Source organism: Ruditapes philippinarum, unplaced genomic scaffold (assembly GCF_026571515.1).
Source record: "Ruditapes philippinarum isolate M1 unplaced genomic scaffold, ASM2657151v2 ctg3196_1_1_1_1, whole genome shotgun sequence".
NCBI lineage: Eukaryota > Metazoa > Mollusca > Bivalvia > Venerida > Veneridae > Ruditapes > Ruditapes philippinarum.
The window spans coordinates 1-13546 of record NW_026854803.1 but is presented as its reverse complement, the minus strand read 5'-3'; the positions used below and the strand labels follow the sequence as shown (position 1 = coordinate 13546).

At 33.2% G+C, this 13546-nt stretch overlaps 1 protein-coding gene across 1 annotated transcript; it reads right to left on the bottom strand.

Moving 5' to 3' along the window:
• Positions 1-3777: 3777 nt before the first annotated feature.
• LOC132741107 (organic cation/carnitine transporter 2-like) lies at positions 3778-7609 on the bottom strand. The gene is made up of 5 exons (XM_060729201.1): positions 7480-7609; positions 6671-6756; positions 5848-5968; positions 4489-4561; positions 3778-4114 (listed from the first exon to the last, which is right to left on the bottom strand). Exons 1-5 carry the CDS (start codon positions 7578-7580, stop codon positions 3902-3904), a joined length of 594 nt encoding a protein of 197 aa, XP_060585184.1. The 5' UTR covers positions 7581-7609; the 3' UTR covers positions 3778-3901.
• Between the last annotated feature and the right edge of the window lie 5937 nt (positions 7610-13546).

Sequence of the window (13546 nt, the reverse complement as noted above, 5' to 3'; positions counted from 1 at the left end):
CTCATTTTTTTTTAAAAAAATATATCCCTCTTAATAGGTGTAAATATCAGATTATGCAAACATGACGACTGAAGGTGTGTGTTTTTGAAATGGCCCACAAAGACTACAAGTAGGAATTAACGGAATCTTAAAAAGGATAAATTATCAAAGAGGTATGGAGCGGCTTTGACAAAGTTCTTAAATAAATTTGACAAAAGCTTTTACACAAATTGCCTGGACAATTGCCTGGCAGGAGACTTTTAATAAACAGAGTTAATGCAAACAGAGACAATGGTAGTTTTGAATAAATCGCATAGGTTGACTATAGGAAATATTAAAAAGAGGGACATCACCTTTCAATGATTAGATAATATTATTCTGTTCGTTTGGCCAATATAGTCAAAGACTCTGTGCTACAGTGATAATATTGGTATTATTAATATAAAAAGAGGTTTAGAAACATGTTTTACTAATACTCCATTGTCCCCTGTGTTACATAAGTAGAATTGAATTGTTATGAAAAGTTGAAGATAATTTTGATTTATGTGTTGGTATGTTGAAATATTTACTAAACAAATAAACAGTTAAATTATATTTAGCTTTTTCAATCAAACCTGATTTAATGTTATAGATAAAAGACTTCATGTATCATAATGTATCATATATGTTTATCTTTGTAGTATATGTTTAGGATGTACATTGCTGTAATGTTTGTATGTGTGAAAACTTTAAATTCCTATGTTTTAACTGGATGTAAATGGCTATTGCTAATCATAAATATTTTTTTTTTAAAAAACTTTAACTCGCGATATATACATGTATATTACATGTATGTACTAGTAAATTTTATGAACGTAGTAGTCTTTATGTAAATATTTCTTTCCCATGTAAAATGGATAGCTTAGCAAGTAGTCTTGGTTGTTTTAAACAGGTTTTTATTTTTTAACCTCGTATTTCCTCAAATAATTCTTTCTGAACGGTAACATATATGTTGTATCTTGTAGTTTTAGCTGTACATAAAATACATTGTGGTTTATACGCTTCTATATTAGTTATATACAATTTCACTTTACTATACTTTTCTTCACGTTGCATAGTATGTTTTAGTCTGTGTTTAATAAGGGTCTGTCAGCCTGTTAAAGCACATCGTCGGTTACCCACTGTATATATTCCGTACATATGTACGATTATCTAGATAATGTAGTATGTACGGAATATATACTGTGGGTAACCGTCGATGGTTAAAGCACTAAATGCAGCTTTCGCTGTCTGGTACGGACCGGGGATATGTCACCAGTCGTACCATTTAAGGATTGATTTTTAAACGCATAGTGATGATTTACAACCATGCAATTTCCACGGAGTATTAACCAAATATATAATGTTTTAGCCAAAAGTAGATAACTGTAAACGGCGGTCAATGAGAACCTAAATTTACAGTAACCTTGGACAATGCGAAACGAATGTAGCCTTGCAAAAGGCTTTTGGTGCCAAGCTAAGGGGCTAATTTGCAATCCGTCACTTCGTGTTAGGGGTTCACGCACCCTTTCCCTCTTCATCTTCCTCCTCAAAGGTGCAGATCGCATTAAACATAATTTAAGTCAAATAAATGCGACCCTTCGTCAGGAAGATGCTGATCACAATGAGTTATATTTGTCATTGATTTTATTATAATGCTTTTACGTGAAATTGAAAGCGAATCAAAATACCAGCCGGAATAATAGTAAGTTGGTCTTTGAATTTTTCATTTAATGTAGCGAGTTGAGCTCAACTAAAGACATTTAAGTAGTCATTACCTTGCATTTTTTCCATTAATGTTAGTTTGTTCCATTCACACAACTGATCATTACCTATTGCAAGAAGTTTGGTCACAACCTCCTTTATTTATTGTTTTCACTGTGTGTAAGAAGTTTGGCCAAAATACTTTTCACTTATTGTTTTGATTGTGTGTAATAAGTTCGGCCAAATCATTTTTCACTTATTGTTTTTACTTTGTGTAAGAAGTTAGGCCAAATCACTTTTCACATATTGTTTTTACTTTGTGTAAGAAGTTGGGCCAAATCATTTTTCACTTATTGTATTTACTGTGTGTAAGAAGTTGGGCCAAATCACTTTTCACATATTGTTTTTACTGTGCGTAAGAAGTTGGGCTAAATCACTTTTCACATATTGTTCTTACTTTGTGTAAGAAGTTGGGCCAAATCACTTTTCACATATTGTTTTTACTTTGTGTAAGAAGTTGGGCCAAATCATTTTTCACTTATTGTATTTACTGTGTGTAAGAAGTTGGGCCAAATCACTTTTCACATATTGTTTTTACTTTGTGTAAGAAGTTGGGCCAAATCACTTTTCACATATTGTTTTTACTTTGTGTAAGAAGTTGGGCCAAATCATTTTTCACATATTGTTTTTACTTTGTGTAAGAAATTGGGCCAAATCATTTTTCACTTATTGTTTTTACTGTGTGTTAGAAGTTGGGCCAAATCACTTCTCACATATTGTTTTTACTTTGTGTAAGAAGTTGGGCCAAATCATTTTTCACTTATTGTTTTTACTGTGTGTAAGAAGTTGGGTCAAGGTTTTCATGCACAATGAATTGTACGTTTGCTTTCATGTACATTATAGTGTGAAATTCCATTGTGAGATGAAATTATCAGTATGTATCATGTCTTTATCTTTTACATTTTGACAATGCAAGTTCATTTAGCTCTAAAACATTTCCGAAAATTTTAACATTGCCCTTTTTTTAAAAAAAAAGTTCTTAATAGATTGTCTTTATACATTGAAGGTTTCATACTTGGGCACAACTTCTTAAAGAACAATTACTTAAAGAACACAAAACTCAATTGTGCCGTCAGCAATAAAAATGTTAAAACAATTATGAATAATTTAAGACAAAATACTGAACAATTTTCCATTCATTTTATTCCTGTAAATCATAACCAACGTCTTTTTTAATGTATTACAAGTTATCGTTAAACTATGCATGGTTGGAATTTGTAACTGCAGTCAAACCTGTCTTAAAGACAAACTACGAATAAAGATCAACCTGTACACACAAACTATTCGTTGACAAACCAGGATAACGTTACGTTATATTCAGCCTCTCCTACAGGTGGCCTTTGTTTACAGGTTTGAGTGTATTTTAGTGTCACTCTGGATGATCTATCTAAATGTTTTCATGTCTAATGAAAACTATAACAGTGATCAGGTTATTATAATAAGATGCTTGAGAACATAGAATAATGCTCTTGCCATGATCTGTTACGTATTATGAATTTTTGAACTGGCATTTTCTTTCAATGCACTGACTCCATTGATTAAAAAAGTTTGGAAGATATTTTTTAAATACTTTATGCTCATGTATTTTTATTTCTGTTTCGTTCTATTCAAGTACTTTTAAATAAATGTAGTTGTTAATTATATATATAAATGTCTGGGTGATTTTTTACCGTTACCCCCCAATGACAATATAATGTTTCACTTTTTATCTCATTTATGTTTATTTAGTGGTGTCATTCAAAATAAACCATGCAGTCAAGCTTCACATACCGCCTGCCTACTCATATAATGCTACATGCATGATATAGATTATATTCACTGTTGTTGATTTATCAAATGTTAGATGTAGAACTATTAAAGAGTAAAATAAAAAACAATTCCTTATGGATATTGTGTTTCACCATTCCTTTAAAGATTCAGTTATCAATCAATCAATCAATCAATCAATCAATCAATCATTCAATCAATCTTATCAATCAATCAATTAATCAATCAATCAATCAGTCGACCTATTATATAAACAGTATAGCTAATACAGTTTGACACCAGTCGTTTCATTGAAGATAAGTCATTTTTAGAGCAGCTTCATTGAAATTCTTAAAACTTCTAGGCTCTGTTTAAAAATCAACAATGAGTTTCTCTATTCTTTTACAATATTTTCAACCTCTTTAGTTGCCAGTCTATTTTTGCCAACTCGTAGTTCAAATTTGTTCACGCGATACCATTCACTGAGTTCTTCTACTGTTTGCGGAAGTTCAACACCGTTGGTTTCCGGCACAAATGCAAATAATATCACTGTGATTAAAGACATGACGGCAAACACGCACGGCGGCAGCCATTTTATCTCACTTGACTGAAAGAGAAATAGTGCATTATTATGTAATGGGAGGTAATACTTTATTTCAAACTTAGAACAGAATAATGAAAAAGCAACTTAAAGTAGACTGACACTACATTCCGTTATATTTGATTACTAAAGACGATTCGGTCTTAAATGTGTCATAACGTTCATCACTAGATACGTTTTTCAGCAAATTGCGTATTTTTCCGTTTTTCCTTTTAAAGTGTTAGATTATTAAACAATTGTTTTGTTATGGTAATGATTATATGAAAGCTTAATTGATAGCTATAAAACACGGAAAGTGGCGAATAATGCTGAAAGTTCAATAACTTTCTGAGAATTGGTAATTATTGGATACAAAATTGCACGGTGCAAAAGAACTTTACCACATTCCTGGAGAATGGAGCAATCATAGATCCAACCTTTTCCATGAAGGAACAAACCCCAAGACCAATATTTCTGTGGAAAAATACAAAGACAAACAAATAATTAACAAACATATTCTGTGAATTTACAAACATGTTTTGTTTAATATTATTTCATTGGATATATAAAGAGACTTAGTTCTTTTATATCAACATTATTATACAAATATACAAAAGGGTTGGGCCATACGTTTTTGAAACATTTTTGTTGACCCTCTTTTGTGTTCATTTAAGTCTTGGTTAGAAATATCTTCGTTGTAATAATCATATACATTTGTACATATATAACTAATCATAAGCAATGTAAAACAATTAATAACAACTTAGTGTTAAATATTCTATAAAACGCAGTAATTATGGAACCGTTTAACAGCAATTGCGGTTATTAACTGCCCATTTGCTCTACATTTAACATACAATAACTCTTTTATTAGATCTAGCTTCCTTTCAACTTTTTGTATGTATACATACATATATACATATAAACTAGTTACGAGCTAAAGTAAAAGTGCAGATACAATACATATCTACTGTTTCAAAAACACATTATCTAAAGAAACGATCCCTGACCTGTCTAATTCTAATTATCTATTTGTTAGTAAAAGTGCACATGTCAATGGTTGTGGTTAAATCTATTGTAAGGGTAAGAATCTATCAATGGCAAGGGTTCCTTTCACATCCACTTTAGAACTTTTATATCATCCACTATAAAGATATTTTGACAAGTTTCGAATTATATGACCCACTTTAAAAGGTTGGAAGGTCATATAATTCGAGTGGATTGGCGGTGGTTACATTACAGATAAGTATGATTTTTTATGGTCATATAAACTGTCAAAATCATAACAGCAAATTTATAACCCAGCGCAATGCCTCCTTTTGAAGAAAAATGTGTTATTCACAAGGAGATTGATAGGTTTACAAGAGCCATCTATATATAACCAGATTATTAAAAATTCACGATTATACTATGAAAACCGATGTTTCTAAAATAAAGGGCTGTGTTTCATAGAAAGTCTTCAGTGTATCCTATAAGTCCTAGGATTTATGACAAACTTAAGACTAACTTAAGACCGTTTCAATAAATACCCCGTGTATTCATAATCAGAAAAAGTTTTAGACTTTTATTTAATTCATTCTCCTGAGGAAAGTTACAAAATACAATAGCACGCAGTTTAAACCGTAATGTAAAAATGTTCATCTGCATCGCTATTCAAAAGTAATGACATTTTCTTTGAAACAAATATTGTCTCATATTTGGTCCTAAGAGTTAGGACTTTTCTATGAAAAACAACCCAGTATTATAAGTCTAACTGTTACCTCATGTTTGTTGGATAAAGCTCTGGTGTAGTGAGATAGATTGAACTATACCCAGTAGTTATTCCCATTTTCCCAATTAACATAAATGCTGTAGCTGCCGTAAGCATTCCAGAGTTACCACCTATAATAGAATAATGGTACGAGTTTACTGTTTGCTATTAACATTTATATAGAACAGATTAAAAATCATAGGAGCGTATATATATTACTATGGTTTTCAGTCCATGGCACACTATCATAATTCTATTATTCTAACATCAAGTTTTATTACATATATTTATACAGATGAATTATGCCTAAAGGGCACATAAAGCTAAAACAATGTATCTTTTTTATTTCTCTCAAAAATTTTATTTTTGGTAGCCAGTTACATTCTCCAAAAACATACTCATCTGTCATATAGAGGAACCATATGTTTTTTGTTGTTTGTTTTGCTCCTTGGCTAATACGGCTCAATATGGTTAAAGCGCTGAATAAATATAGACACGGAATTAAAAAATGACTTTTTTTAGATTGGATGCAGGCAAATGAAATTATATCTGGATGGGTTTTTGCACATTCTTGGATCACGATAGCAAGCCACATCAAATTCACCAGAGCACAGTTCAAGCAGTTTAATTACCAGTACTAGTTGCCTTCATATTCGCTATTAATTGCTCGTTACTTTTGTACATACCGTGCGATGAATGATTTCATGATCAATCACAAAGAAAGTGACCTGTGCCATCCGGGTCACCCTATTCAAAAACCAACGCTATACTAGTTGAGCTTAACAGGGCGATGCAAAATACTATATCTATTCATTTGCTTAACTACCTATTACCTGCTGTATATGTTAATCCTGTAGCGACAGCCAACCCTACTGCAGCAATGATATGACCAATGATAGCTGTCCATTTACGTCCTATCCTGAAACAAGGTAAAGTGGAACAAAGGGCAATTAGATCAAATATATCCGTCAAAAGTGAATAATGTTTCGGAAATTATCATCTGTTATCGTAAGTTCTCTTGTTTATATATTCCTACCAACCCTTCACTGGCTAGTATCAGGAACTTAGAAACTTATTTTACCCTCCATGAGACCAGTTGAGGCCAAGAATACTCCGGATATCCGTGCTTTCTGATTATAGTCTGCACATTTCGTTTTCTATCGCATTAATTGTGAAGCTTTTCTTAAAAATAACTAATTTTCTTGTCCAGATTGAAAGATGGACACGCCCTTTTAAAGTATTCAGTGGTGTAGGGAAAACTTGATTTGCCCATGTACACACTAAACAGAGTATCAGCAGCATATATTTAGTCTGTTGCAAACTATATGCTGCAAAACAATATTGTAATATAAAACAGCACAGTATGTTTTGTTAAATTTTGAAATATATGCGTAAAAAGCAGTAATCTGGTTGGCTTAGTGCTTTTCTCAAGCTTTCTTAGTTCGTCTACTAATACGGGAACATGTGTGTATGTACCTGGCTAGAAACCTCGAAATTGGTCCTTGACATTTTGCAAGCTTATCATTGGATAGCTTCCCCTCAAATGAAAAATCTACGTCTGTGTCGAGATTAATTCCTAATAAATATATAATAATATATGATATTCAACATGATATACCTACTTAGGATTTTGATGACTTACCTGGCTAGACACAAGTACTCTATAAAGGCTGAAAAATATTCAACTGCGGCACTCAGAAAGAAGTTGAGATATCGGTCACCATAGAGATCTGATGACGTCATATACAAACCAAAGTACACAAAACTGTCACAAATCCTGAAAAAGATTAACTAAAACTTGTTTCACATGTATAATATATATATAACGTGTTGTACAAGGCAGTATAGGTGCTGCTCTATTCACGTAAAAAAGTACTATTGAGATGTTTGGCAAAGGGACAGTTGATAAAATTAACTGCACAACGCCTGGAAATAGAATGGTAACTTTTTATTGTTGGGGATTTTGTTGATGAACTAGATATTATGCACGTAATCTGATTTCTACGGCTATTAGGCTTCGCAGTAGGCCTTAGACATAAAAAGCGATATATTGGAACTACTTTCAGTTACATGCATGGTAAAATGGCGGCCTTTGTGGTGAAAGTGATAATGTATTGTTTCTTTTATTCAGTGGGAGAAAGAACAATAGTGATACTTTGAAATTGTTAAAAGTCAGTTTGCCTTCTAAATCAGACATAGATAAAATTTGCAGAAGTTTTAGGAGAACGTTTCTTTCTCGCGAACGAACACTGCCTTAGAAACCAGTGTATTCGAGGCCTCTTATCGGAAATATACGGGAATACCCGATGTTTTACGATTAACACTGCACGTAGACCTTGATTTAATATAATCATGTGAACAAATTAAACTGACATTTATTGCTGAACCACATTTACATTAATTTATTAAAACTCGTTCAGAATAAAAAAATATTCCATATACATTTCTTTTTCTTTAAAAAATTATAAACTTTGCATGCACTCTTTTTCTTAGATCGTGTCTGGTAATTATAACATTTGTCCTAGCACTTATAGGATAATTATATGATTTGACACACATCGAAAGTAAAACAGAAATCCAGTTTAAACTATGTAATATATGAATTACATAATTATAATGAAGTATAAAAAACAAAATTAAATTATACTACCCAGAAAGGCTTATATCTGTCAACGGTAAACAGTAAGTGCCAATACATGTATATATGTTGCCTCCACTTTATATCATGTTCGAATCCCGACAAGGGATTTGGATTGTTTCATGTGAGAAAGCTATCCAGCTAACTTTCGGAACGTCGGTGGTTCTACTCAGGTGCCCGTTCGTGCCTGAAATAATGCACGAAAGGGCACCTTAGGTCTTCCTCCACCAGTAAAGCTGAAACGTCGCCATATACTGTGTTGGTGTGACGTAAAACCTAATCAAACAAACAAACAAACAAAGAAACTCTTTCCATGTAGAAAGACGCTAAAATATTATTTTTATATTCTTGTAAAACATGGAAGAAGTGTTTGCGATGCTGGGAGGGGAAGGGTAGGGGAAACGATTCACGAAATGTTAACAAAGGGTGATGCATATTTCAGAGGGCAGAGAGGGTAAATTTTCTAAGGCTTTTCGAGGTGAGGCTAGGTAAATTTTGAATATTTATCTACTTACGGGCAGTTAAATGTTCAAACCCTTTAAGGTAATTGTTATAATTTTAAAAGGGCGGGGGGGGGGGTAGTATCATCTCCCATCCCATCGGCCAATTTGATTTGCCCCATGTAACACTTTACCAATGAATACCCACATGACATTGAACACTATCAAGGGATACGTTTATGCCATGAAGATATCAAAAATCTGTGTATTTTTGTACTTTCAAATCGTTATCTTGACTGACCTCGTCTACTACTTCCGTTCTGAATCTGAGCGTTCAAAACCATTCTGACGTACCAGAGGACCACGCGAGGCTTGAGCGTTACTTTTAATCTGGTTCGAAGCAGTTTGATGATTATCAGCGATATTATGTTCATACAATATCTGCGGTCAAAGGTCCAAGTGCTGTTTGTTCTTTTTCACTGTATATAGTCAGTGATAATCACACCAGTTTACTATCAGCATCAAGGAGGCCTCCCCCATCCAATCTTCTCCATTACTTCTGTATAGTCTTTCCGCATTCCATTTACAGGCAATTTTTGATAATTTCCTTTGCCCTACCAATCTGACCATTTGCTAATGACCAGCAGCGCATGACTCGTCCGTAAACCTGACATCAGTCAAAATGGAATATTGGCTCAATAGAAAGCTATGAAAGGACAATGAAGACCATCAACAAATATGTACTAGTTTCTATAAATATTTAAAAGCTAATCGTGTATATATCAACTAACTTTTATAATATGTCTGCCCATTACATTGCATAAACGAAATCACTGTCTCCTAACTTGCGAGCCTATACATTTCAACGTGTACCCTGTCCTGCGATTACAAGCACGTGTCCATTTCGACCTGTGAGCCTATGTAATTTAACCTGAACTTTTCTTGCGATAACAGAAAGTCGACTTGTTTAGATACTGTGCATGCATATATTTCAAACATAATACAGATTTAATTTATGGTTCGATAATCACTTTCGTTTTCATTTCCCTGATTTTCGTTTTCGTTTTGAGAAACCAACGTAATAGCCAAGGTGGACCTCGGTTATGCAGAATACACCGTTACAGATGTGCCCGCTTCTTTATCAAAAACCATACACTGTCATCAGATAGCGTTAAGCTGAAGCGGTGTTTGCCATTTGCCTACATGTCAGAAATAATTGAACTTTTTAACATTAAAACATCATATTTTCACAGAAGTCAATAAATGTGATTGTTCCTCGATACGTAAGCCAAGAATATTTCCGAAAACAGTCAATCAGATTAAAACCAGCTTCCAATTAACGCTACACATGAGGCATTTATGCAAGAAAAACTGAACTTTATTCAGATTGCAAAAACAAGTAAAGAATAACGAAATACAAACCACCACTGGAATATGGACCAGGCGCTACACATAGCATAGGTGATTTGAAGATATTTCCATGGAAAATTGCGAAGAGCGTAGGCTATTGGAGACATTAAACAAATCGAAGAAGTCCAACATAGTAGGGGCTAAAACTTCACAGTAATGACGGATCTTCTGCTTGGAGAGTTTTTAAAGAAAGCGTTGTACCAGCTAGAAGACCCTGTAATGTAGAAATACGAGAACACATTATTGACTGATTTATTTGATTAGAAACTGTTAATTCATGAAGGTGGAATGTAAATGTAATTACTTCTTTACATGAAATAATTGGACTTGAAATGGTGATGTTATTGTGATAATCACTGTTCTAATTAAAGTAAATTTGTAATTTAATTCCTGCCTTTGATGCTATGAAAGATATGATCATACTTACGTATGCTACCATAAAACCGGTTGGAAGCAATTTGAATGTTAAGGGATTTTCAAACTAAATAACTTGAGCCACAAAAAGTATAGAGTCCTGTCGGACTTCACGGAAATGTTGGCGAATGCTAATCACTTTTGTACCAGCAGGTAAAGGTATAAGCAATGCACATTAAGTGTTTTACCTGTTGACAGAATCCCGCCAAGAAGCGCAAAAATCACAAAGACAACATAGTTCCCACTAAATGCTGGTTGCAAGAAGAAATCCCAAAAACTGTCCACGTGACCCAATAACCCATAATAGTTTTTCTTCAAAGCGATCTGTGAATATGTTTGTTTATAGTTTAACAATATTACATCTTTACTCATCTTCAGTCATATGTTGGTTTGTTTTTCATGATGCCCGCCCTATTTGCTAAGATTTGTAAATAAGTTAAAATAAAATAAGTAAAATAAGTAAATTAGAGAACACTAAGTGCACCTTTGTTTTTATTGTGAATATATTACGGACTGGTGGAAGACATGCTTAGAGCCATTTACTTGAAATCATATTGCAAATGTTTATGAACAGAATAAGTTTTTTACATTAAATATATCCCTCAATAAATAGTTTTGATAAAATCTGAGCATTTCAAGGAAAACGATATAAACAAAAGTAAACGATGGCAAAATTTGTGTTGCCCAGGAATTAAAACTGACAGAATGTATGGTAGGCAGGTATATAAGAATTAGCAAGGGATAACATAATTGTGTTAGGCACGATTATAATTTTGGTTTTGAAATTTTAACGTTGCACCAACAAGTTAGAGGTGATATGGGGCAATTTCCAACTTAAAGTGGAAGAGGTTTAGAACCCCAGGTGGGGCCCTCCGTGCATTATAAATAGAACTAACCGACTTTCCCGTAAAGCTAGTTGGATAAAATTTTTTATTTATACAAAAGATAATAAGGGTACCCGAAAAAAGTTGGAAATATGAAAGTTCCCGATCATCATGCCGATAGAGATACAGGGCACCTGTGTCAGTTTTCCGCGAGGCTCTGGGCATTCTCCACAAACGAAGTTCCACTGTAAATTACAAACACACAAACTGTATCTCTTTCCTTGTAATAAATATCCTTATTGACGCTTAAAATAAACCTTATTTATGTTATTGATAACATGATGGCTGGATTCATGGGCTTAGATACAACAGGGTATGGTTCTGTTTTCTGGCTCAAAAAAATTGGAGATAGTTTTGAACAGGTCCGACAATTGACATTTTTTATATAAAAGTATGAGAAATGAATTCACTTCCCCAACCTCTCGCTTCTACAATACAGGCTCCACACAAGCTTACCAAGAAGGTGGACTAGATACAAATTACATTTATACATTGTGAAATACACTTATGACAGATATGTGGTTTCCATTTCCATTTTTCATTGATCTCGCATAATTTATTAATCATTTTATTATTAAAGCATCTGACAATAATCTACTGACATGATTTCATATATTTTCCATCAATTGCTATATTTACAAAATGATTTTTACCTCAGTTACAAACGATTGATCAACCGGAGCGTTTCATACTCCCAAAACCATTTTACATGGGGCTTGATGATTTTAACACACGCGTCTGACGTGTTTGTAATAGCGTTACAATCATAACACTGGCTGATATTCCTTATGTATATCTGTTATATTGTTTTACCATAGAGTCATTATTAGAGGGTCTGCATTGGAAGTCAGGGTCTACCGTTTTGCCTTGAAAAAAAATTGATCAAACAGTTAAAGTAGCAGTAGTAGTTTGTTAAACTTATTTTTGATGTTCAACCTGTTCACTTAAACTATATAAACCCTTGGATGGACAATTATGGCGCTTTAAATCAAACAAAAATCACAATGTATGAATTTTAGCAGACTTTCTAAATGATAAAACCACCCGTTATAGCCGAGGTTTTGGAATGTGAGTGGAAGAGGGAGAGAAAGTGAGAGTCGCTTCCAAGGGAATTGGAAACTTATTACAATAATGACATACTAAACTGTTTTGATTTTGTTTGCTTTGTTTGCACGTAAATCAAGCAACGAATGCGTTGCTTTTTAATTTCTGGGTTTTACGACAATCTCATTATTTATGGGCGTTCAACGTCAAATTTGGTTGGGGGGCAGAACGATTTTTTTATAAATTCTGAACGTTATCAACGACCAGTATATTTTGATTAATTTCGGCTTCAAATTAGGCTGAATTATAGCATGCGGTATTTTCAATGGTAAGTTCTTACTAAAAAATCTAGTATCGTTAAAACCAATTTTCCTAATCTAAATAAATAAATGTAATTAATGGCTTTAAAAGCAGGCAAATTTGGATTAAAGGGTTATTTCTTTCACACTGGCACAGTCCCAAAAGACTAAAGGGTCCTCCAAGTATGACCAACATAATTTCTTTTTTTTTTTAGGCTCCTTAAGTCAAAAACTGGTAATTTTAAAAAACTAATCTAAACATATGTTTCTTTTAAAAACGTTTTAAACTCCAAAGTTTTTTAACACTTGAATACTTGGAAGAAAAATCTTTGTTAACTTCTGAACCGTCTTTAAACAACTTTAAAGACATCGTATTGCGTCAACATAAAGTGACAAAAGTGTTGCAAAGGCAATGTATTGGGGCATACCAAACTTGATTGAAAAATGATTTATATCAGTTGTTCATTTAGATAATCAGACAGAGATAGGCCACACTTCTGGTGAGGAAAAATATTATATCATCATGGAAACATTTAACAATTTTTAATTCTGGAAACTTACTTATAAATACAAATTTAAG